This window comes from Palaemon carinicauda, chromosome 34, assembly GCF_036898095.1.
Source record: "Palaemon carinicauda isolate YSFRI2023 chromosome 34, ASM3689809v2, whole genome shotgun sequence".
Taxonomy (NCBI): domain Eukaryota; kingdom Metazoa; phylum Arthropoda; class Malacostraca; order Decapoda; family Palaemonidae; genus Palaemon; species Palaemon carinicauda.
Genome location: NC_090758.1, coordinates 77,574,214 through 77,600,697, shown reverse-complemented (window position 1 = coordinate 77,600,697; position 26,484 = coordinate 77,574,214). Strand labels below are relative to the sequence as shown.

Here is a 26,484-nt window from a genome sequence, read left to right as displayed (position 1 = left end):
GGTGCTGTAGTACATGCATTAAGTGTTCTGTACATTAAAGGGTGGTTTGTTAACAGTACTACGTACAAGGGAAGGTTTTAAAAGTCCGAATATACATGTTAAATAAATAGGTAAATATAATGTCACTACTTCGCGGAATTTCACCTATCGCGGCCGCGTCTGGAACCTATCTACCGCGATAAACGAGGGTTCACTGTAAACCATTTGTAAACAGAATACCGTAAGCCATACAGTACTGTAAATGTAACATACAGTAAACTGCAAGCAGTTTGTCTCTCTATCAAGCAAGCATCAATTAAATTGATAAACTAAAATATGATGGTGGTCACTATGTTAACCCTTTTACCCCCAAAGGACATACTGGTACGTTTCACAAAACCCATCCCTTTACCCCCATGGACGCACCGGTACGTCCTTGCAAAAAAATGCTATAACATTTTTTTTTTTCATATTTTTGATAATTTTTTGAAAAGATTCAGGCATTTTCCAAGAGAATGAGACCACCCTGACCTCTCTATTACAAAAATTAAGGCTGTTAGAGCAATTTAAAAAATATATACTGTAAAATGTGCTGGGGAAAAAAATAACCCCTTGGGGGTTAAGGGTTGGAAATTTCCAAAGAGCCTGGGGGTAAAAGGGTTAAATAATACTTCAAGTCTATTCAACAAAATATTTATTCAAACTATTTCTAATGCCAAGAATATACACTGCAATGTGTTATCTAAAAATTCCAGTTATGAACACGACCTCGCTGATAAATTGAAAATATAAACTTTGCAAGATACGTCTTATATAATTCTTTGAATTTCATTTGAAAAGTTAAGATCAATGCAGCGCCTGTAATTAAAACCTTACGATAAGCTTAATTTATATTAAAAATAGATTATTACGGGGTAATTCAAAATTCTTCATACATCTAATAAGAAAAGTTCTATAAAAACGTGACCACAGCCCTTATTGACTACTCCAATACGAAAGAAATAAGATAAAAAATTGTGGACCGTAACATTGTCAAGGCCAACTATGAACTAAAAATAATAGTTTCCTTGTTATTATGGCTATAATTAAAAAAGTTGTGATGTTTACTGCATCAATATTATAAAAAAATAGTTGCATAACTTTTGTTTCTTTTGATCTTTCTTTAAAAACAAATCATGGAAAACTACAAAACGATTGAGTAATTTTATGACTTCACTCGAGGTCTTTTTTTAAAGCAAATGTGAGAATATTTTGGTAATTTCATCGCTACTACTTGTGACCTTCAACCACACAAATAGTTCAAAGTCGCTGAACAGATCTACTGCAGCCATTTAAGACCTCTTTAGAAAAATAAACATAGAAATCACAACCACAGTATTTAACTTTACCACAACCACCTGTGTCCGACAACAGGGAACTTCCATTCATCAGGATGTCCGTAATGGGGCGTATCGTTGGCAAAATCTTGCTCGCTCCAGCGGAAAACCGGCTGCTGATCGAACGTGGGGCCGTTGGCAGCCAGGAACTGCAACTTGCTCGCCATCTTGGACGTCGTCATCTTCACGTCGGTCGCTCCGTGGGACCGGTGACCCAGCGCTCCGAAGGGGTACGTCCCGTTCTTCGGATTCAGGTCGCACCTGGCCGATATGGCGTTCTCCGCGCTGTAGGGCGGCGTGCAGTTGCAGCGCGAGAGGGGGTCGTTCTTGAAGTCGTTGTAGCGCATCAGGCGGATCATGGTAACGATGTTCTTGACGGAGGCTTGGTCCCGCTTGAAGATGAGGGCTCTCGGCGTCTTGTCGTAGGTGAACCAGTCTCCGTACTTGGCGACCAGAGCGGGGATGCCGCTCTTGTTGAACACGGACTCGTAGAAAGGAACGTTGTAACTCGGCCAGTACTTCTGAGAGTGGAGGAGTTGAGACTGGTCCCCTGTTGCGATGAAACCTGGGATTTGTTCAAGTACCCAAAGAGTATTTGGCCTGAAATTATGACAAGAGCCAAGAAATGTATTAGTTAACAGTACTAAAATCTTTTATTTTAAAAGTCTTTGTATTAGATACTAATAAATTAAAATAAGACTATACTGTACATTCATACATACATATACCAAGGCACTTCCCCCAATTTTGGGGGGTAGCCGACATCAACAAATGAAACAAAACAAAAAAGAGGACCTCTACTCTGGCCGCGGGGGCAATATAAAAAATTAGAATAGCGCCAACGTTATCCCTGCGTGTCGTAAGAGGCGACTAAAAGGGACGGGACGAGGGGGCTGGGAACCCCCTCTCCTGTATCTACATCCTGTGAAACATCGAAGACTATACATAACTACCTTAAAATCAGCATATTAAGTGAAATGAGATGTTTTTCAAAGTCAACTCCTGAATATTCAACGATCCAATTTATGATGTAAAATCTCCAAAAACAAACATTAAATGATAAAAAAAAATTTCTGTAATTCATAAACTTTCAATTATTGAAAATCCCTTTTAAAATTACAATGATTAAACCTTTTACCCCCAAAGGACGTACTGGTATGTTTCACAAAACTCATCCCTTTACCCCCATGGACGTACCGGTACGTCCTTGCAAAAAAATGCTATAAATTTTTTTTTTCATATTTTTGATAATTTTTTGAGAAAATTCAGGCATTTTCCAAGAGAATGAGACCAACCTGACCTCTCTATGACAAAAATTAAGGCTGTTAGAGCAATTTAAAAAATATATACTGCAAAATGTGCTGGGAAAAAAATAACCCCTGGGGGTTAAGGGTTGGAAATTTCCAAATAGCCTGGGGGTAAAAGGGTTAACAGATATAAGATGCGTCATAAAACCCTCACATACAGCATGACTAACGACAATGTGAAATACTAAGTCGCACTAAAAGATCCTAAAGGGAAAATGAAAATATTTTACTTTCTTTCGTGAATTATAAATTTCTAAACAAAATTTAACCAATATAAAAGATGACATTGAGAATTTTAAGACTTAAATCCCTCATATCCAGCAAAGGGAGTCGAAATCAAAACAAGTGAAAGTCGTAGACTACAGTATGAAAAATAATGATAGACTCGGTGCGAGTTTGCACCGATATTTAGAGGGAGATTAAGCTCAAATTCTGCAACAGGGTTTCATCTTCATTGTTAATTTGAAAATATATATTTCTTTTTACTTTTTATTTTATATTTATTTAAATTATTCACCTTTTCATAGATGGAAATATGTAAATCTTAATCCTCAAATCCTCGCACCAAAGTAAATTCAGTTTCTTTCTGTGTCTATTTTTATGCAACTTTCAGTTCTACAATCTTTCTACTTAGGCAGACACGAATCAAACCCACTCTGTAGGTAAAAGGAGCAGCGAGTTCTACTGCAAGCAAAAACAAACCGGCGCAGCGAGTTCTACCGCGAGCAAAAACAAACCGGCGCAGCGAGTTCTACCGCGAGCAAAAACAAACCGGCGCAGCGAGTTCTACCGCGAGCAAAAACAAACCGGCGCAGCGAGTTCTACCGCGAGCAAAAACAAACCGGCGCAGCGAGTTCTACCGCGAGCAAAAACAAACCGGCGCAGCGAGTTCTACCGCGAGCAAAAACAAACCGGCGCAGCGAGTTCTACCGCGAGCAAAAACAAACCGGCGCAGCGAGTTCCACCATACGTAAAAACAAACTGGTAAATGGGAGACGAGGTTGAAATGTCTTACTGTAAACGTTTTCCAGGTTTGAAGAGTTTGTAGTCCAGCACCATCCACTGGTTGTTGTACGTGCCGCTGTTGTGCATCGAGAAGAAGTCCGACCAGCTCTTGCCGTCCGTGGCGAGGCGGTTGGCTACGATCGTACGGATCCACTCCATTATCTGCGAATTGAAGCGCGATAAAACCGATGTCATTAAAATTTCCAATTAGCAAGTGAGCTTCATGTAACAAGGTAGAATATAATGAGGCTATAAATAGGTTTGTATATTATATCTAGAAACACAAATAAAAGCTAAGACGATATTTGTATAAAATTTATTACATACATACCATGAGCACTGAAGCCCATTTTAGCCATTCAAATAGCATAAGAAATCATTCAACTAATAATATTCCAAAAGAGAACAGCAAAGAATTACATAGAATTAACTAATAAACGGATTTTGAGCGAAGCGAAAAATCTATTTTTGGGTGAGATAGCCATGGCGTCCTGATGGAAGGTTCCTGTTTGGTAGCTTCCTTGGGTATAAGACTACTAAGATATTCCCAGAGAATTTAACCACAGGTTATCACAGAATTCTAACTTCTGGAGCGAGTATCTCAAAGGTTTCCCTTTAAGACATCGTAATACAACAGGGGACACGCATGTCTGGTCGTGCCACATAGCTATCTCCACCCCGAACAGAGTTAACGCTTCGGTGTGTAAGGGCTGAGAATAGCTGGGAGCCGTTCCACAGCTAATCTCACTCGTGGCTACTACTGATACTCGAGACGTAAACAAACGGACGCCATTGCTCTAATGACGTCACGAGCGTCTTTATCCTGGCGCCAGTTGCTGCCCATCACCATGATACAATTGTGTAGGGTGGGAACAAACTGACGAAGTAGTAGGGAGGGTCCATCAGGACGCCATGGCTATCTCACCCAAAAATAGATTTTTCGCTTCGCTCAAAATCCGTTTTTTGGGCTCAAGCCATGGCGTCCTGATGGAAGAGTACCAGAGAATCAATGTATCGTGGTAGATTTTCCCCCAGAGTTAAGTGCCTAGGCATTGACAAAAATAGCAAAGTAATCTTAGGTAAGAACCATAGGAACGAAGTATCCTGCCCCCCATTGGTAGGAAGTTCCCATGGGCTATGCCGACGTCAAAGTGGTATTGAAGGGCTATTCATCTTGACAGAAGAGCTTTTAAGAGCTTAGAGATGAAGCAGAATGTTTGATATTTGTATAGGAACATTCTGAAGTAGGCCAGTGGTGGTTGGGCACTGTGTGTAGGGTTCATCTCCTGATTATCAGAAGTAAGTATTCGTGTAGGAACCTTACTGCGACAAGGTGAATATAATTTAAGAATAGACATCTTAAATTCTTCATGACCATAAGAAAGGAGGAATAATTAAAACTATGACAGTATGTATTTCATAGTAAGTAGGAGCTGAAAGAGACGCACAAGTAATAAAATAGAAATTTTATTTCACAATGCAGAAATTAAATAATTTACAGCAAAAGTAAAGTTCATTTACAGTAATAATAATGTACATAGAAATAAAGGCTTGCTCTTGAATCTGAAAGGGAATTTCAGGATTAGTAGGTACTCGTTCTCGAGGAACGCAAGTCTTTAAATAACACATCATGCTCAAGGCATGCGGCACTTGTGTGACACTATGACATTCCACCTGGGATAAGAACAGTTATAAAAGCACTAAGTGTTTTTAGACATCACTATGAATCACTCGAGGGTCAACATAGGCACCCGAAGAGTTAGAGTCCCAAGTAACTCACTGTTCTACGCAGAGTTAGGTGCAGGTTTCATAACACTACCTGCGGCTACCACAAAATGTTTGATTTCGTGCACTTGTTTCGCATAATGTTTAAAGAAAACTCGCGAGGACTTCCAGCCCGTAAAGTTCTTAAGGCTCTCGAAGTCCATGCTCTGAAAGAAGTTCAGAGAAGATGCCACTTTTCTAGGATCATGACCAGCGGGTGTACTGTTCGGATCCGCTCTGCGAATGAAGTAGGTGATTTTCGCTCTTAATTGTTTCAGTGACAGGTCGCTGCCCGATGTTTCTCCTTTGAAGAGTTGGCCTCCACCAAAGTTTGAAGTTCTGCGAAGATAGACCTTGAGACTCTCTACTGGACATAGAGAGACATCCTCCTTCAGGGGGCATATTCTCCAAGGGCCCCATCTTTTGGTGGGTAATTCATTTTTGGCGAGAAACGTCGGATCGGGGGAGAGGGTCACTTCTCCTGAATCAGCAAACAGGATGTGTCCCTCTTCTCTTGATAATGCCACTATTTCGCTGACTCGAGCTCCCGAGGCGAGAGCAAATAAAAATATAACTTTCTGAGTCAGATCCTTGAGGGGGCATGAATCATTGTCCAAGTTGGAGGCGAAATGGAGCACCTTGTCTAGTGACCAGGAGATCGGTTTCGGAGGGGGTGCTGGGCGTAGGCGAGCACATGCTTTCGGCAGTTTGTTAAAGATGTCGTTGGACAGATCAATTTGGAAAGCATATAGAATTGGTCTAGTCAAAGCCGATTTGCAAGTTGAAATCGTATTGGCTGCTAATCCTTGTCCATGAAGGTGAATGAAGAAGGACATACAGAAATCAATGGTGATTTCTTTAGGATTTTTTGCTTTAACAAAGGAGACCCATTTCCTCCAGGATGATTCGTATTGCCGTCTCGTGGATTCGGTCTTGTATTCCTCTAGGAAGTCTAGACTTTTCTTCGAGATCCCAAACCTCTTCTTTGCGGCAAGGGAGAGAAAATCATGAGATGAAGGTCCTTGATTTTCGATGATGAAGCGAAGACAGTCGACTTCTGTACTTGTTGAGAGAGAACTGGGCCCGGGAGAGGGATCAGCTTGGGCTGCAGCTCCAGGACCAGGGGGTACCAGTTGCTCCGGGGCCACTTGGGAGCCACTAGGGCCGCTGTCCCTTTGAAGGTTCTCAGTTTGGAGAGGACTTTCAACAGAAGGTTGGTGGGAGGGAACAGGTATATCTTCGACCATCTGTTCCAGTCCAGTGACATGGCGTCCACCGCTTCTGCTTTGGGGTCCTCTTACGGGGCTACGTACAGAGGAAGTTGATTGTTGTCGCTCGTTGCAAAGAGATCTATCTGAAGTTCTGGGACTTGATGGGAGATGAAGGAGAATGATCTTGCGTCTAGAGACCATTCCGACTCTATCGGGTTTGTCCGAGATAGAGCATCCGCTGTCACGTTGCGGAATCCTTGTAGGTGAACTGCAGACAGGTGCCACTTCTTCTTCTCCGCCAGACGGAAGATTGGGAGAAGCACCTGATTTATCTGGGGCGATCTTGAGCCCTGGCGATTGAGACAACGAACTACCACCGAGTTGTCTAGGGTTAGACGGATGTGGATCGAGGGTGGCGGGGATAGCTTCTTCAGAGTAAGAAGGACCGCCATGGCCTCCAAGATGTTTATGTGGAACGTCTTGAATAGTGGAGACCAGGTCCCTTGAGCTTGTTTCAGGTGGGAGTGACCTCCCCAGCCCTCCAGTGAGGCATCCGTGTGGATGTTGAGTGATGGAGGAGGGTGTTGGAGAGGAATGGACCTTTTCAGGGCCATTGCTTCCGACCACGGCTTTAGGAGGCGTCGAAGTCTGTCTGGAAGCCGTCTCTTGAGGTCTCTTCGAGCGATGGATGCCGATCGTCTCCAGACTCCCGCGGCATCCTTTAGCTGTGCACGAAGCACTGGGTTTGTCACTGAGGCGAATTGTAGAGAGCCTAGAACTCGTTCCTGCTGTCGTCTTGAAATGCGTTTGGATTTCAGTAGTCGCTTGACAGACCCTGCTATTTCCTTCCTTTTCTTCTGGGGGATGGAAAGGCGGTGTGACTGAAGATTCCAGTGGATTCCCAACCACTGAAACTTCTGAGCCGGAGAGAGGCGAGATTTCTTCTCGTTGATCTTGAATCCCAGGTGTTCTAGGTACTGGGTAACTTCGTCGCAAGACTTTGTACACTCTTCGGGCGAGGGAGCCCAGACTAGCCAGTCGTCGAGGTAGGCCATCACCTGGACGTTTCTTAGGCGGAGCTGTTGAACTATGGCATCCGCCAGCTTTGTGAAGATCCGAGGGGCCACATTGAGGCCGAATGGCATGGCCCGGAAGGCGTAGCTTTTCCTTTGGAGTCGAAATCCTAGGTAGGAGGAAGCGTGATGGTTCATTGGAATGTGCCAATAGGCATCCGCCAGGTCTATAGAGACCGTGTAGGAACCTTGAGGCAGAAGGGTCCTTATCTGTTGAAGCGTCAGCATCTTGAATTTGTTGTTCTCTATGAACTTGTTGAGGGGGGATAAGTCCAGAATGACTCTGAGCTTGTCTGAGTCCTTCTTGGGAACGCAAAACAGTCTCCCTTGGAACCTGGTGGACTTTACCTTCCTTATCACCTTCTTGTTCAAGAGGTCTAGAACATATTCTTCCAGAATGGGGGTTGATGGTTGAAAGAACCGCTGGAAGATTGGGGGTGGTTGCACCCAACTCCAGCCTAGACCGTTCTTGATGATGCTGTGTGCCCAAGGATCGAAGGTCCAACGATCCTGGAATTGGCGGAGTCTTCCTCCCACCGGAAGCACTTCATTGCTTCTGGTGTCCCGATGACTTGTTGCCTCGGCCGCTAGCTCCCTTTCCTCCTCTACCTCTGGAGGGACGACGAGAGGCGTCTCTGCTTGCACCCCTGGACGAGCCTCTACCTCTGGCATGAAAGGTAGTGGATGGCTGCTCAAAGGCAGGGGTGAAGACCGGTGACTGTGACAACACCGGTTGGGGGACCAATTGAAAGGTCTGTTGTGGTTGGGCAACCACTTGGGAGGTAGCGGGTCCCGGAAACTGACGTCGTTGTTGACGTTGCTGAGGTTTCGGCTTCTGAGGTTTCCTCTTAGGCTGAGGTCCATCGTCCTGAGAGGTTTTCCTTTTTCTGGACATGCCCCACTTGTGGAGAAGGTTCCTATTCTCCGTGGCGGCTCTGTCAGTTATTTCCTTGACAAGGTCAGAAGGAAACAGGTGCTTTCCCCAGATGTTGGAGGAAATCAGCCTCCGGGGTTCGTGTTTCACGGTGGCACCGACAAACACGAATTCACGACAGGCTCTACGAGCCTTTATGAAATGGTACAAGTCCTTCATTACCGTGAGTAAGTGGGATTTGGCCAGTACCATGTAGTGATCGGGTACTGCTGTGTCACAGGCCATTACTTCAAGTTGGACTTGATGAGAAAGCGAAGCTGCAAGCCTCTCCTTCGTGTCTTGTTCCCGGCGAAGGAGGTGGTCGTTGAGCTTAGGGAGGTCTTCATTAAACTGACGTCCGGCGACGTCAGGATCGAGCCTACCCACGACGAAAGTATGTTGGACATCTTTCCATTGCCTAGTGTCAGGGGGTGTCACGATGGAGAAGGGTCTGCACTCCTCTAGTGCAGGGCAGGGTTTCCCTTCTTCCGCCGCTTTAAGGCATGCAGCTAAGGCCTTTTCCAAAAATGGAAGAATCGCAGTGTCAGGTGCGACATAGGTAGGATGCTTCTTGCTCAAGGCAGGAAGCTTAGAGCAGGTAAAGCCCCTGCTCTTAAATGCGTTGGCTAGCATAGCCTGGGCCTTTGCGAGATCGAACACTATCTCTTCTTTAGGTTCGGTCTCCTCCTTCGAAGCAGGTTCGGAACGAAGTCGGACGTAACAGTCCGGGTAGGCCTCGAAGCTTGGGAAGAACTCCACATCTTCCAACGGGACCGTGCCGATCTTGTCGCTAACAAAGATTCTGCCGGTCGCAATAACCATATGCTCTGCATACCTCCACGGGTTGGCATGAGAGCAAGCTGGGAGATCCTTGACCGAGATCTTCTTCGTGTCTCTGGATCCAATCATAGACCTGATGGACTCCTGGTTCTCCTTCAGTCTGTCGTCCATGACAGCTCTAATCAGTCGGATCAGTTCTTGGGTGGAAGAGGAAGGATCCGGGGTCGAGGAGGTAGACGGAAGGGACAATTCCGTCGGTGTAGGAGTAGGCGGAGGGATGGACGAGGGAGTAGCTCCAATCTCCGACTCGGTGTATTCCACCTTGTCTTCGTCCTCTTCGGCTCCTTGAGCCATAAGCGTCTTCTCCGTGTCTTCCGAGACGTCGGAGATCCGTTCATCATCCTCGGAATCCAAACGGCACTCGTGCATGGACTGAGCCATGACCACATCAGGTTCCACTGAAATTTGGACAGTGGGGATTGCTTCCTTTGGAACCACTGAGTCAGGGGAGGCCTTAGGGAACAACAGGGACCTCAGTTCTTCGGTGGCCAGGTACGGTCCAGTAGCATTTCTCTGGAAACCACGCACCCACTTGCGCAGTTTCTCACGAGCAATGTCTCTAACCTCCGCTGAGGGAGGGTTATGGAAGGCCTCAACTAGGTAGGCCTGGCAGACCGTACATTCCAGTGGATTCCAGAACTTCCAATCCCCTTTCTTGTCTGAGCAAGGGGCGTGAGTCCTGCACGCCGTATGTCCGTAAAACTGGGAGCGTTTCACAGCACAGTAGGCGAAATCGCACTTCATCTGCTCCTCCTGTGGAAGAAAGAGAAAATGAGTATGGGGGAGCCATAGGAATGGCTCTTAAATTAAGTTAATATTAGTCATTAATTTTAACTTAAGGAAGGTGTGATGCATAGAGAATGAAACAGTAAAGGAGACACGCTCCATGCATCTCGCCCGGCTGGTTACCATAGGCTTGGTCCTGGGATAATCCAAATGACCGAGATCATTGGATATAGTTTCCTAGGATTCCCATTATATTGGAACTCCATGGAAAGCCAAGGACAAGGTTGGGATCGAATTCATTCGGTTCCCAGATAAGAGCCAGAAGGCCTCATTAAGGGTAACTGCTTCTGGCAACCAGCCGCGCTAAGATGCACATAGCATGCTGGAAATAGAAGAATGCAAAGAGACAGCATGATCACTAATAGAGCAGTACTAGGTACTGATCTTAGAAGCAAAGCAGCTTATCTATTTGCAAGGCAGGGCTATCTAGTCTTATGATAGCTACAGAGAGGGGGTGCAAGTATTCTTGACGCCTCCGGGGCATCCGGCAGCCGCCGGCACGCCGGAGCTCGCTCCAGCATAGATTCTGGCATTAGAACAGACAATTTTCAAAGTCAGTTAGATACCAGGATGGCGGCCGCCGGCACAACGGCGGCACGCCGGCAGGGAGCGGCGGCTCCGGCAGCCGGAGGATGCCGGATTGGTGACTGGGGTAAGGATGGTACAGGTAGTATCGGGTTGCCGGCAGTATATGCCGGCACTCCGGAGATCGACCGGCAAGCGGACGAATAGATAGGAGTAGGAGAGCCGCCGGTAGTAGCCGGCGGCAGCCGGCAGTCCCTCGGTACACGGGGGGCTGGGGGCAAGGGTAGGGAAGTCACCAAGAGGGAGGCAGGTATTGCCGGCAGTAGAGGCGGCAAGAGACCGGCACCCGGATAGAAGGAGAGACAGGGGGAGGGAGGAAGGGATGTAGGAAGTACCGTCAGGGTTCCAGACATCCCTCCCCCTCCCTGAGGGGGTGTACCCATGATAGAGACAGGCTCTAGCATCCATAAGCAGGGGTCACTAGGGACCGGGAGCAGGTAGCCCAAGGGAGGACTAGGGAACACCCAAGAGGGGGGGGGGGGAGACTCCCCTATGCAGAGCTACACTAGTAACTAACCTTATAGGACACTATGAAGGTATATGTACCAGAGCGGACAGCACAGGGAAGCTCGGGGAGCCCTACTCTTCCACCCTAAGGAGGAATTGTAGGACAGGGGACAGATGAGTATAAACTAACCTAAGCATAGGCTAGGCTATACAAGAGATAGGTGGGGAGGGAGAAGAGAGAAGTCTTCCCAGGAAGGGTTTCTGTACCAGAGCGGCCACAAAGGGAAGGGAGGACACTCCCTAACCTAAGATTAGGCTGATCGGCTAAAAACGGTGCAAGAGTACAGTTTTAGCATGGGACAGAGAAACCTTCCTAACCCAGCCTAGATCAGGGCTAAAAGTCCTGAACTAGGCAAGGAAGAAGACGTATCGCTATCGCAGGAAAGTCGTAGACTATCCTAGCCATAGAGGTAGGCTAGCCTAACCTCACTCTCAGACGCAATCCTAAAGGGGGTTCATTCCTTTAGGGAGGACTGAGAGGCGATATAATACTCTATTAGACAATAAATCCCTTTACTCAGAAAAGGGATCAAGGCTAAATAGAGGGAGTGCCAAGGCAGGGGATGAAGGAAACATATAGGGGTCCTAAGGTTAGGTTAGGCTAGAAAGAATCACTGACTAGCCTATCCCCTATATGGTCCCTGAAGGCGAAAACATTTGCATCACTAGTCAAAAGTATTGTAAAATAATAATGCCACTATCTTCATAACTTAGTCTAGGATCACTGATAAATCATGCATGAACACTTGTATATAGGCTCCTGGCCTGGGGGCTATAGTAGCCGACTGGTATGAGGTCAATCGATGACCGATAAAAAGCGTCTAACACGATATAAAAGTTCCTAGCTATGAAGACTAAATAAACTAATGTATTCGATTAGTATATAATGCCGGAAGCGTTGTTGTGGCTAACTAAATAAGACATGCAAAACAACAACGACGCCATAAAATGGCGGGTCCGGTAGAGGCACAGCTCTGCCACAAAACATCAATTATTTCGCGAAATAATATTTACTTTACGGCCAGAGCTTAATTAAACAATACTGGAACCTTGTACTCAACTTTCCAGAAGAAGGCGAGGCTGAAGGTAACGACATAGCGAAGATGCAAAACGATAAAGTTCACACAAGGGAAAATCCGTCTCAGTAGGGCAGCTACTAAACAAAGGATAAAGACGCTCGTGACGTCATTAGAGCAATGGCGTCCGTTTGTTTACGTCTCGAGTATCAGTAGTAGCCACGAGTGAGATTAGCTGTGGAACGGCTCCCAGCTATTCTCAGCCCTTACACACCGAAGCGTTAACTCTGTTCGGGGTGGAGATAGCTATGTGGCACGACCAGACATGCGTGTCCCCTGTTGTATTACGATGTCTTAAAGGGAAACCTTTGAGATACTCGCTCCAGAAGTTAGAATTCTGTGATAACCTGTGGTTAAATTCTCTGGGAATATCTTAGTAGTCTTATACCCAAGGAAGCTACCAAACAGGAACCTTCCATCAGGACGCCATGGCTTGAGCCCAAAAAACATGATTATATACATATACGAAGGCACTTCCCCCAATTTTGGGGGGTAGCCGACATCAAACAAATGAAAAAAAAAAGGGGACCTTTCCTCTCTACGCTCCTGCCAGCCTCCTGACAAGGGACTCAACCGAGTTCGGCCGGTACTGCTAGGGTGCCACAGCTCACCCTCCCCCGTTATCCACCACAGATGAAGCTTCATAATGCTGAATCCCCTACTGCTGCTACCTCCACGGTCATCTAAGGCGACCGGAGGAAGCAGCAGCAGGGCCTACCGGAACTGCGTCATAAACATAATTATACAAAAGAATTCATATAGCCTGAACTCGGTTGAGTCCCTTGTTAGGCTGGGAGGAACGTAGAGAGTAGAGGTCCCCTTTTCTGTTTTGTTTCATTTGTTGATGCCGGCTACCCCCCAAAATTGGGGGAAGTGCCTTGGTATATGTATGTATATAGACTTGTAGATTTCTGGACACGAACCTCTCCCGTTGATGTGACGTTCTTCCAAAGAGCCGGGTTGCTGTTGCCGATAGTGGTCTCCAAAGACACCAAGCCCGAGGACAGGACGTGGAAGTCATCCCCAGAGACTAGCATCGCTGGGTACGAAGAAAAGGACACGGTGTGGCCAGGATTGATGTCGGAGGCATCGGAGGATCCAGTTCGACGGAAAGGGAATTTGTATTTCTTCTGGATGCGCAGCATGGACTGATATCTGTAAATTATTATTATTATTACTATCTATGCTACAACCCTAGTTGGAAACCAAGATGCTAATAGCTCAATGGCTCCAACAGGGAAATATAGCCCAGTGAGGGAAGGAAATAAGGAAAGAAATAAACTACAAGAGAAACACTGAACAATTAAAATAGATAAACTATAAGAAGAGACTGTTCAACTTAAGAAAAATCTTTGAAAATTCGAACTTTTCAAGTTCCAATAATTCAACTACTACCTGATTAGGAAGATTATTCCACAGCTTGGTCACAGCTGGAATAAAACTTCTAGCATACTATGCGGTATTGGCAATGGATTATCATTTAATTTCAAATGGTTTACACATATTGCCGTCTCCCATTTATTTTTCTTAAATTATCATCTCTCAATCTAGTATAAATGAGTAACTTGGCCATCTGTTTACAGTAATCTATTTTGAAAAGAGTAATCATTTAAAAATACAAAAACACGAACAAAACCGCCTTCTTACGTGTTCCAAGTCACGTGCGATACGTAAAGATCTATGTTGCCAGGCAGGAGTTTTATCAAGGCAGAGCAATGGCCATCCTTGACGGTGCGTCCAGAATTGACCCAATCCTCCACGCTCATGTTATGCAGTTTTGGATCGAGGGCTGTCTCCAGGTCCTCGATGTCTCCCATCAAGTTCAACCACCTATAAGTAGAATAGTACGTACATTGAAGTAAATACTCGGGTAACAATAATTGGAAAAATTAGTTTCATGAAGCATTTCCTATAGACTTGAATCTTTTAATAATGTCATGGTATGAAGTTAGTGTCGACAAGCTAAATACCGAAGGGCTAGTTAGCCCTTTTACCCCCAGGCTACAGTATTTGGAAATTTCCAACCCTTAACCCCCAGGGGGTTATTTTTTTCCCAGCACATTTTGCAGTATATTTTTTTTAGAATTGCTCTAACAGCCTTAATTTTTGTCATAGAGAGGTCAGGTTGGTCTCATTCTCTTGGAAAATGCCTGAAGTTTCTCAAAAAATTATCAAAAATATGAAAAAAAAATTTCTTATAGCATTTTTTTGCAAGGACGTACCAGTACGTCCATGGGGGTAAAGGGATGGCTTTTGTGAAACGTACCAGTACGTCCTTTGGGGGTAAAAGGGTTGAAACGAGTGAGGAGAAAGACGACAGGTGGTTTTGGAAGTCCTCGTCCCACTCCTTGACTTCGTCCAAGGACCAGAGGTGTATCCCAGTTAGGGATATGCGAAGATAAAAGGCTTATATGTAAAACCAGCACATTGTTTAAGAATTCCATTTAATTACATGAATTCAGCACAGTTTAACTTCTCCCAAACAACCATCTTAGAATGAACTTAGTTTGGTACAGTTGAACACAGGAATCACTGGTACAACTCACTCTGAAGAACTGCACCAACTCACACCCTTACTGCGCAGCAAGTTATTGTGTTTAACACCGTCCACCATCTTTTCCTACACTATCTGCTTGGTTACTCACCATGAAGTGTAACACTATAAATAATAGCTCATCAGACCTGTTTGGAATACTGTGTTCAGTTATATCATTATTATAATTATTGTTAGCTAAGCTACAACCCTAGTTTGAAAAGCAGGATGAAAAAAGCCCAGGGGCTCAAACATGATATAAGCCCAAGTTCTTCAACAGGGAAAACAGCCCAGTGAGGATAGGAAATAGGGAAACAGATAGAATAGTGTTCCAGAGTGTACCCTCAAGCAAGAAAACTCTTACCCAAGACAGTGGAAGACCAAGGTACAGAGGCTATGGCTTTTGGAGTGTCCTTCCCCTAGAAGAGCTGCTTACCATAGCTAGAGTCTCTTCTACCCTTACCAAGAGGAAAGTAGCCACTGAACAATTACGGTGCAGTAGTTAAAGCCTTGAGTGACGAGGAATTTTTTGGGTATCTTAGTATTGTCTAATGTATGAGGAAAGAGGAGAATGTATAAATAGGCCAGACTATTCAGCCGTAGCCAAAGAGGGGTCCAACATACTAATATCTGGTCAGCCAAAGAACATAATAACTCTCTGGCGGCAGTATTTCAATGGACTGCTGGTGCCTTATCTAACCTTCTACATACGTACAGTGATAATTAGTTCATTAGTTCCTTATAAACGTGCAAAAGGTCTTGAGATTACACTGTCTTATCTTAAAATAACAGCACCTAAAAGAAAAACATCCATACTTCAAAAGAACTTTTCTTCGGGCATATATTTCGGAAGTTCAGAACGGTTAGAACAACAGCAGCAGAGTTCTACTCCGAAAGAACTTTTCTTCGGGCATATATTTCGGAAGTTCAGAACGGTTAGAAAAACAGCAGCAGAGTTCTACTCCGAAAGAACTTTTCTTCGGGCATATATTTCGGAAGTTAAGAACGGTTAGAGTAAAAGCAGAGTTCTATTTCGGAAGTTCAGAACGGTTAGAATAACAGCAGAGTTGGTAAGCGTTTATCGTCACTGGCCAAACAGACAGACAAATACGGAAGGCGGAAGTCCTCTAAAGAATCCATATATTTCAGCAGCCATCATAAAACCTACTGAGATAAGCTCATGCAGTAACTTACATCAAGCTGGAAGCAAGACATTTCAACAAACAATTCTTGCTAAAGAAACTAAAGAGCAGACTGGAGATTAATCTAAGGCTTCTAAGAAATAATCCTCTTCATCATAAACAAGAGGAAGGCCAAGGTTTGGGTGGATGGATGGAGTGAAGGAAGCTCTGGGTGACAGGAGGATAGATGTGAGAGAGGCAAGAGAGCGTGCTAGAAATAGGAATGAATGGCGAGCGATTGTGATGCAGTTCCGGTAGCCCCTGCTGCTTCCTCCGGTGCCTTGGATGACCGCGGAGGTAGCAGCAGTAGGGGATTCAGCATTATGAAGCTTCATCTGTGGTGGATAATGTGGGAGGGTGGGCTGTGGCACCCTAGCAGTACCAGCTGAACTCGGTTGAGCCCCTTGTTAGGCTGAGAGGAACATAGAGAGGAGATGTCCCCTTTTTTGTTTCATTTGTTTGATGTCGGCTACCCCCTAAAATTGGGGGAAGTGCCTTGGCATATGTATGTATGTATATATCATATACATTTTTATATCTGCTCAAAAATGGGGTTAGTCGAGAAATGAGTTCTTTCTGCTATTTTCTAGTCTGTCTTCCTCGACTCCCACCAGGACTACGTCCTAACCTATCTCCCTTTTCCACAACTTCTTAGACATCTCTAAGCATATGCATCCAGCTATTTCTTTTCTTCCAGTCCTTGGAAATCACATTTTACTTTTTAATGATATTTTCAGGAGAAAAAGGAAGGAAAAGCAGAATCCTTTGGGTTCTCCAAAACATTAATAGACATGAACCTATATCCAAAATATGTCTATCAGTAGAGGGTCAAGTTTTTCTTATTCAAAGCTATACATAGATACATATACCAAGGCACTTCCCCCAATTTTGGGGGGTAGCCGACATCAACAAGAAACAAAACAAAAAAGGGGACCTCTACTCTCTACGTTCCTCCAGCCTAACCAGGGACTCAGCCGAGTTCAGCTGGTACTGCTAGGGTGCCACAGCCCACCCTCCCACATTTTCCACCACAGATGAAGCTTCATACTGCTGAGTCCCCTACTGCTGCTAGTAAATTGTCAAAATAAGCTATCTTTTATGTGGGACTGATGTCAGAAAATATATGGTAACATCAGTCCTCTCAAGGTTAGCTACATTTAGCTGATGATCTTGTGTTTATTGAAGTTAGTATTAACTTCCTCAGCATATTTGATGTCATTGAAGGCTACGCAAAATAATTTTACACGAGAGTTTTAACATTTCTATTAACCCTTTTACCCCCAAAGGACGTACTGGTACGTTTCACAAAAGCCATCCCTTTACCCCCATGGACGTACCGGTACGTCCTTGCAAAAAAATGCTATAAAAGATTTTTTTTTTTCATATTTTTTATAATTTTTTTTGAGAAAATTCAGGCATTTTCCAAGAGAATGAGACCAACCTGACCTCTCTATGACAAAAATTAAGGCTGTTAGAGCAATTTTAAAAAAATATACTGCAAAATGTGCTGGGAAAAAAATAACCCCCTGGGGGTTAAGGGTTGGAAATTTCCAAATAGCCTGGGGGTAAAAGGGTTAACTCCACAGCATATTTGATGTCACTGAAGGCTACGCAAAATAATTTTACACAAGAGTTTAAACATTTCTAATGATAAGACATAAAATGACTTAGAGCTATACCCATTCATAATAAGGAGAGTATTGTTTTCTACAAAATAAAGTATTATGAAGAACTGTGTACAATCAAATGAAAAAAAGTGAACGAAAAACTTACAAAATAGCATCCTCTTCCATAGGTTGCCCTCCAGTCTTGTTGTACCCATCAGCGACGCCACTTAGTTGTGCCAAAATCAGTCCAACCTGGGATAGAAAGGAATATCTATAAGTGGTACAATTTAACAATGTCGCGGGAGCATAAGAACAATCAGAATGTCATTGTTCAGTGGCTACTTTCCTCTTGGTAAGGGTAGAAGAAACTCTTTAGCTATGGTAAGCAGCTCTTCTAGGAGAAGGACACTCCAAAATCAAACCATCGTTCTCTAGTCTTGGGTAGTGCCATAGCCACTGTACCATGGCCTTCCACTGTCTTGGATTAGAGTTTCTCTTGCTTGAGGGTACACTTGGGCTCGCTGTTCTATCTTATTTCTCTTACTCTTGTTTCTTTTGAAGTTTTTATAATTTATCTATAAAAGATCTAATTTTATGTTGTTACTGTTCTTGAAATATTTTATCTTGATTATTTATTAACTCTCTTGTAACTTATCTATTGCCTTATTTCCTTTCCTCACTGGGCTATTTTTCCCTGTTGGAGCCCTTGGGAGCATCTTGCTTTTCCAACTAGGGTTGTTGCTTGACTTTTGATAATAATAATAATATAATACCGCCAACGTATCCCTGCATGTCGTATGGGGAGACTAAAAGGGACAGGATGAGAGGACAGGGAACCCTCTCACCTGTAATTTTTATTCCAGAGAGACATTAAAGAGGAGGCAGAAAAATTCCCTTTTGTTCCTTCTTTTTATGTTGGGTTACCCCCCAAAATTGGGGAAAGAGTCTTGGTAAATAAAATGGAAATAAAACTAAGGATATATATAGCAAAATCAATCAACAGCTTATATGGTTAGGATATAGTTAATAGTAATGCTTACTGTATTATTATTCGTCTTGCAGGTCTCTCAAGATTTAAATATAACTTCCTTGATAAAACTATCATTTCCTAAGGACTCCTATTACATATAACTGTTATTACAGACTATGAGAACATATAATTTATTGTGCTGCTTCTACTTCCATCCCCAGACACATTATCATTATTTAGAATTTTGTAGAAGACCATCTTTAAGGTAAGTTTGACTGAAAACAATGTCTTCCTCAATAGCATTTTCTGGGCTCGACCTGTGCCGCCCAGTGAAATGCTCCTTTAGCATCATTTCTAAGGTATATAACTGCTAAATGAGGCATTTCACTGGGCGGCACAGGTCTCTCGCCCAGAAATAGATTTTTCCTTCGTCAAAATCCCTTAATATTTCAGTCTATTTTCTCAATAGCTCGAATAATCTTCTTTTCTGCATCACTGCGTTCTGGCAGTAAATGAGAAAACATCATGCATTAAATACTCAACTTTGACTTCCTGATTTTGATTTCCCAACCATGAAGAATGACGTTTGTTCAATTACCAACAGAACACAGTAATACAGAAAAGATAATTATTCAAGCTACTGAGAAAATAGACTGAAATATCATTATCATTATTAGCTGATCTACAACCCTAGTTGGAAGAGCAGGATGTTATGTGGCCAAGGGCTCCAACAGGGAAAATAGTCCAGTGAGGAAATGAAATAAATATGAGAAGTAAAGAATAAATAAATAATAATAATAATAATAATAATAACAACAATAATTACAGTATAATAATAATGATTATAATACATATATACATATACCAAGGCACTTCCCCCAATTTTGGGGGGTAGCCGACATCAACAAATGAAACAAAACAAAAAGGGGACCTCTACTCTCTACGTTCCTCCCAGCCTGACAAAGGACTCAACAGAGTTCAGCTGGTACTGCTAGAGTGCCACAGCCCACCCTCCCCCGTTATCCACCACAGATGAAGCTTCATAATGCTGAATCCCCTACTGCTGCTACCTCCGCGGTCATCTAAGGCACCAGAGGAAGCAGCAGGGCCTACCGGAACTGCATCACAATCGCTCGCCATTCATTCCTATTTCTAGCACGCTCTCTTGCCTCTCTCACATCTATCCTCCTATCACCCAGAGCTTTCTTCACACCATCCATCCACCCAAACCTTGGCCTTCTTCTTGTACTTCTCCCATCAACTCTTGCATTCATCACCTTCTTTAGCAGACAGCCATTTTCCATTCTCTCAACATGGAAAATAATATAAAAGAAAACATTATGAAGAACTGTTCTTTGCATGTACAGTCAGATACAAGCGAATGAGATGACACCATCTTCCATAGCTCACAAGGATGGTGAGGTTGCAGAAACTACTAGAAACCATTTGGCATGGAAGGGGCTCAACCACCCAGCTCACAAATTGTGAGACAGGGACATTTAAAATAGACTGCAACATCCCTATTTTGTATAAACATCAAGCTAAATAAACATATTCCTGGGGAATACAGAACACTGATATTCATGGCCGAGGTATGGGTGAAAACACTACTAGTATGAACAAGAAGGTTACAGAAAGACGCAATGTCTTACAGCAAGAAGTAGAATAAGATCTCAAAGGATCGAAGTGAATCCCCTAGGATTGGAAAGGATGAAGAAACTTATCCTAAAGTAGTAGTAGATACAAAAGCAACAGGACAAGACTTACGAGGAGGCAGCCCAGAAAATCATAAAAAAAAGAAATCATGAAGATTTTGGACCTCATCGTGACCATCCTTTACATTCCAATCTCCCTGGACAATTCTATCCTATTCGTAATACTAGGCAGGCAGTTAATTCTAATAGTCAGGCCTTCTCCATCATGAGGCTCAACACTACACAGTATTCTAGAAGTTTTATTCCAGCTGTTACGGAGTTGTGGAATGATCTTCCTAATCGGGTAGTTGAATCAGTAGAACTTCAAAAGTCCAAAGTAGGAGCAAATGTTTTTATGTTGACCAGGCTGACATAAGTTGTTTTATTGTTTATATATGACATAACTGTTTTTGACATTGTTAATAGTTTATATAGGACATATCTGTTTTGACGCTGTTACTGTTTTTAGAATGATATATTGTTAATTTATTCTCATCATTTATTAATTTCCTTATTTCCTTTCCTCACTGGGCTATTTTTCCCTGTTGGAGCCCTTGGGGTTATAGCATCTTGCTTTTCCAACTAGGGCTGTAGCTTGGCTAGTAATAATAATAATAATAACTGCATGATACAATCTTACAGAAGCCTTTTAATATTAGTGACTTAAAGTTTGATAACTCAGATATTATACTGTTATTGCATGGCTGTAACATATAGAAACTTTAATGAGGAGAATAGCAGGCATATTACAGCTTACAAGAGTGATAAGAATGTCACGACTGAAATGGTGTGGGCATGTGTTGAGGATGGATTTTGGGGAGGGAGTGAGCATGACTTGGGAGGAACCTGTTTAGGCGGTGAAGAACGAGAGGGAAGAGGAGAATTAGCTGGCGAGATAAGGTGAAGGATGATATGGAGAGAAGAGGTTTATTGGAAGAGGATGCCTTTGAAAGAAGGCATTGGAGAGGCCGCGTCAGACAACCGACCCCTTAGTGCACGGGTAATGGTGGAAAAGAAGACGACTAATGATGGATTTACCCAACCAATGAGTTGCTTCTAATTCTATATGGATACCTTAACCCTTTTACCCCCATGAACGTACCGGTACGTCCTTTTTTCATATTTATGATATTTTTTGAGAATATTCAGGCATTTTCCAAGAGAATGAGACCAACCTGACCTCTCTATGAAAAAATTAAGGCTGTTAGAGCAATTAAAAAAAAAATATACTGCAAAATGTGCTGGGAGAAAAATAACCCCCTGGGGGTTAAGGGTTGGAAAGTTCCAAATAGCCTGGGGGTAAAAGGGTTAAAAGACCTGTGCTCAAATGAAGAAGGAGAATAGAAGTAAAATATAAAATTTTAAACAACTGAACAGCCAGACAGTTGGATACCAAAGAGAATTAGTAAAACATACAGAAATTGACTGCTGGTGGTAAAACCGCCTCCCCAAAGACTAATAACACTTACGTTATGCCACACAGGACACTCATCTCCTTTCAAGGCTATCATGGACTTCATCCATCGCATGTTCTCGGCCAAGAATTTCCTTATGTTGTCGCAAAGTTCTTGTGACTTCCACTGACAGAATCCCTCGAGGGTGTTCCTGAAAATTTTGAATTTAAATTAATTCCACCTGAAGTTATTACTTACCATTTTTGGGGTTTAAAATATACAAATTTGATTATATGAGGAGCAGCAAATAAGGTACGATAATGGAAGTTTTAAGCTTTTTTACAGCTATTGTGACAAGTATAAAGTTTCTGAAATAATATAAGAAGGGTTTTTTCTAATTACATAATTGAATAAGGAATCTAAAAGTGTTATGTAGATAGGTAGAATATATTCAAGGACATTCTACACTCGATGGTATTCCTCTTGCCCATATCCCGCAAATGGGAAGGACTGACTGTATACATATAATTCTCTAAATTTAACAACTTCCAACTGGTAACACTTGTAAATACAAAGTCCTTAACTTACAAACATTTGTAAATACAAACAAATGCAGCTGAAATAAAACTCAGGTATTGTATCGTTTATAATGAAATAGTGTAAAAAAAAAACAATATTATATAATCTCATGCATTAAGCAAGTCGACATTTTCAATATGAAAAGGGACCAATTTTCTACTTTTGCAGCTGAAGATCAGAAGCATGCGAGTTATGTGGCCGACCTTAGGATAAAATTTAACAAAATTTGACTTTCAGACAGCTTCTCAGAACCCATTAACCCTTTTACCCCCAGGCTCTTTGGAAATTTCTAACCCTTAACCCCCAAGGGGTATTTTTTCCCCAGCACATTTTGCAGTATTTTTTTAAATTGCTCTAACAGCCTTAATTTTTGTCATAGAGAGGTCAGGTTGGTCTCATTCTCTTTGAAAATGCCTGAATTTTCTCAAAATATTATCAAAAATATGAAAAAAAAAAAAATTTATAGCATTTTTTTGCAAGGACGTACCGGTACGTCCATGGGGGTAAAGAGATGGGTTTTGTGAAACGTACCAGTACGTCCTTTGGGGGTAAAAGGGTTAAGTTTGCAAGTTGAAGACTCTGCCAATTAATTATGATATCTCCCTAATGCCTCTAGCCTTTAACTATAGATCACAGGTAAGTCTCAATAAAATTGTCTGGAGAAAAATGTTCTTAGAGTGGTTTATATCTATATATATACATAAAATATCTTTGGCCTAATGCACAAACGTTATTCAATTCATAATAAACCCTCAATTAACATGGATTATACACTAAGCTCTTCAAGCAGTACATGATAATTGTAGATAGTAAATACCATCTAATTAATAAATGTTCAAACACCTATTGCTGGTTAAAGAATCAACCACTGAAAATCACTACATATTTTAAAAATTACAAAGTTGCAAACCTACGAAGGATACAGACCTGTAAGCTTTATAAATCATATCCTTTGTTGAAGCTCCTTCCGCGAAGCCGGCAGCGTAGGCCTGCACCGTGTCGGGAAATTCCGGGTTGGTTTCAAGTTCCAGGTATCCCCACCTGGAACAATGGAGACATCATAGTATTGTAAGCATATATATATATATGAGAGAGAGAGAGAGAGAGAGAGAGAGAGAGAGAGAGAGAGAGAGAGAGAGAGAGAGAGAGAAGACATTGGATCACTAATCAAATATGTATTTAATATTACCAAGCAGATATAATGAGACATCATAGTACCGAAAGCATATATGAGAGAGAGAGAGAGAGAGATTTGATCACTACTTGAATATGTATTCATAATTACCAAGCAGATATGATAATGCTTTTGATGGAATCATAATTTTTTTTTTTTTTTACATTTGGTGATGAGAAAAAAATAATAACCTTTGCTGGTTACTCAGCTCATTACTAATCATATATTTGGACAAGAAAAAGTAAAGTTAGATATAATTTCATGAACGAGAAGGGCACTCAGTAGAGCGCAGATCTCCGCCACGGCAGCTATTTTTCGACCTTTTACTTAACCTTGACCTTGATTTGTATTAATTGGCGTGGATTTTCATATATTCAAATATAAACCAAGTTTGGACCAAATTTGGAGTCTCTGTGACAACAATGTCCAAACTTATTGGACATTTTGCTTGACAGTGACTTTGTCCTTAACCTTCCAAAATTTCATCATTTCCAGCTTTTTACATAACAGTTAATCCTGGCAAGTTTCATTACTCTATGATCAAAATTGTGGCGATGAAGCTGTTCACAAACAAACAGAAAAAAAAGGGGGGTAAAACATAACCTCCTTCCAATTTTGTTGGCAGAGGTAATTATACTGAATGTCTTTAAACCAAAGGTATCTAGTAAAATACGTTCAACATGTATGAAACACTCACCCATCAACGAAGGTATTGTCCGAGAAGTTTCCCCGCGCAACCCAATTACCGACAGTCCCGACATGGTGCCGGTACTGAACTCCGTCAAACGACACGCTGACGATTGCTCCGGACGAGGGGGCGACAGAATAGGCGATCAGTAGCTTCAGACATAACAGAAGTTTATGATGCAACATGACGTTCTGTCAATCAGAGGAGGACATAAATGAGGTTTCATATATTCATTTATTATTATTATTATTATTATTATCATTATTATTATTACTGGCTAAGGTACAACCCTAGTTGGAAAAGCAGGATGCTATAAGCTCAAGTGCTCCAACAGAGAAAAATAGCCCAATGAGGAAAGGAAATAAGAAAAGAAATAAACTACAAGAGAAGTAATGAACAATATAAAATGTTTTAAGAACAGTAATAACATTAAGGTTACAAAATACTTTGAAATACTGTAATATGTTACAATTTTATTTTTTAAGATTACAAAATACTTTGAAATACTGTAATATGTTGCAATTTTATCGTTAAAGGTTACAAAATACTTTGAAATACTGTAATATGTTGCAATTTTATCGTTTAAGGTTACAAAATACTTTGAAATACTGTATCATGTCAATTTTAATTGTTTAAGGTTACAAAATACTTTGAAATACTGTATGTTGCAATTTTATCAGGTTACAAAATACTTTGAAATACTGTATTATGTTGCAATTTTAATTGTTTAAGGTTACAAAATACTTTGAAATACTGTAATATCTTCCATTTTCCTCGTTTAAGGTTACAAAATACTTTGAAATACTGTGATGTTGCAATTTTATCGTTTAACGTTACAAAATACTTTGAAATACTGTATTATGTTGCAAATGTAATTGTTTAAGGTTACAAAATACTTTGAAATACTGTAATATCTTGCATTTGCTCGTTTAATGTTACAAAATACTTTGAAATACAGTACTGTAATATCTTGCATTTACTCGTTTACCGTTACAAAATACTTTGAAATACTGCAACAGCTTGCATTTACTCGTCTAAGGTTACAAAATACTTTGAAATACTGCAACAGCTTGCATTTACTCATTTTAAGGTTACAAAATACTTTGAAAGACTGCAACAGCTTGCATTTACTCGTTTAAGGTTACAAAATACTTTGAAATACTGTAATATGTACAAACACAGCATCCTTGATAAGTTCTGATAAAAGGGTGCAGATGAAAAAGGACAATTAGTGCTAGGTTAGGTTGGGGGAAATACAAAGTTTCAAGAATTCTGGTGAGGTGCACGAGTAAAGTTTTAGCAAAAATCACTGTTTTATTATAGTTGCAGACAGGAAAAGCTTTTCTACCAAAAAAACAGGTGTTTAGTATGGTAAAACGTTCGTTTTCTCCGAGACATTTATTGTCACTGCAAATAAAAACTTGATTATTTAAGAAATAATAAGCAATTGGGTTAGCGTGCGCAGCTCAGTAAGCACCACTTGTCAGTATATAGGAGCTAGTTTTTTTTTTCCGCGAGCAAAAACCATAAGCATTAGATTTCTTAAAGAATATCCCTATTTTTATATGGTACAATGGATTTGGGGTTTATTTACTGTTGAAATGAAGGTTAAATTTAGTGAAAGCATATTATTTACTACAGGAAATACTAACTTTTTTTTCTAAATGTCCCGTCTGTAACTATAATTTTACCAGATTCACATTTTCTCCTAATAAACAGCAATAACCCTAGATTTTAATCACAGCCTAGGGTTAAGAGCCATGCCTGGCAAAATACCTATTTCATATCTTACAGGTTAAAACTAAAATGACCCAAGTTAGGTTATACAGTTTCAATAACTTTACCAAGACGAAAGAATTTTACCAAGTAAATAATGTAATACAGATTTTAAATGATGTTAGACTTTACCATAAAATACCTTATATCTGATATAAACCAAATTCTTAACACAACTTTGCCAACACTTTACCAAGACCTTAAGAATGTTGGCATAGACTTTACCAAACCAAACGCTGTCTAATGTACATTTTACCAACAGGTAAACAACAATTTAGCCTAATAAACAAAGCCTAAAGACTTATATAACATCTAAACGTAATAAATAGATCTTATTGATACTGAAAATATAATTTAAACAAGATATATTGAAGGATTTTACCACAAGTAGTTCCTCCGGTGACTCAGCTGTTGCTCTTTTGTTTAGTGTAAAAATCCCTAAAACTCATGATGAAAAATCCCCAAA

The 26,484-nt window shown here is 41.6% G+C and overlaps 1 protein-coding gene across 1 annotated transcript; it reads right to left on the bottom strand.

Annotated features, from left to right (window-relative positions):
* Positions 1–656: 656 nt before the first annotated feature.
* LOC137626487 (putative phospholipase B-like 2) lies at positions 657–26,484 on the bottom strand. The gene is made up of 9 exons (XM_068357509.1): positions 26,401–26,484; positions 24,252–24,433; positions 23,308–23,421; positions 21,877–22,012; positions 17,910–17,995; positions 14,070–14,252; positions 13,346–13,577; positions 3,678–3,829; positions 657–1,955 (listed from the first exon to the last, which is right to left on the bottom strand). The coding sequence occupies exons 2-9, from the start codon at positions 24,425–24,427 to the stop codon at positions 1,364–1,366; spliced, it is 1,671 nt and encodes a 556-aa protein (XP_068213610.1). The 5' UTR covers positions 24,428–24,433; positions 26,401–26,484; the 3' UTR covers positions 657–1,363.

Bases quoted from the DNA above. Each gene is read 5' to 3' on its own strand.
- LOC137626487 (XM_068357509.1), bottom strand. From the start codon at position 24,427: ATGTTGCATCATAAACTTCTGTTATGTCTGAAGCTACTGATCGCCTAT. The intron at 23,422-24,251 runs GTGAGTGTTTCA...CCATTGTTCCAG, and splicing joins GACAATACCTTCGTTGATGG to GTGGGGATACCTGGAACTTG. The intron at 17,996-21,876 runs GTAAGTGTTATT...TTTCTATCCCAG, and splicing joins AGTGTCCTGTGTGGCATAAC to GTTGGACTGATTTTGGCACA.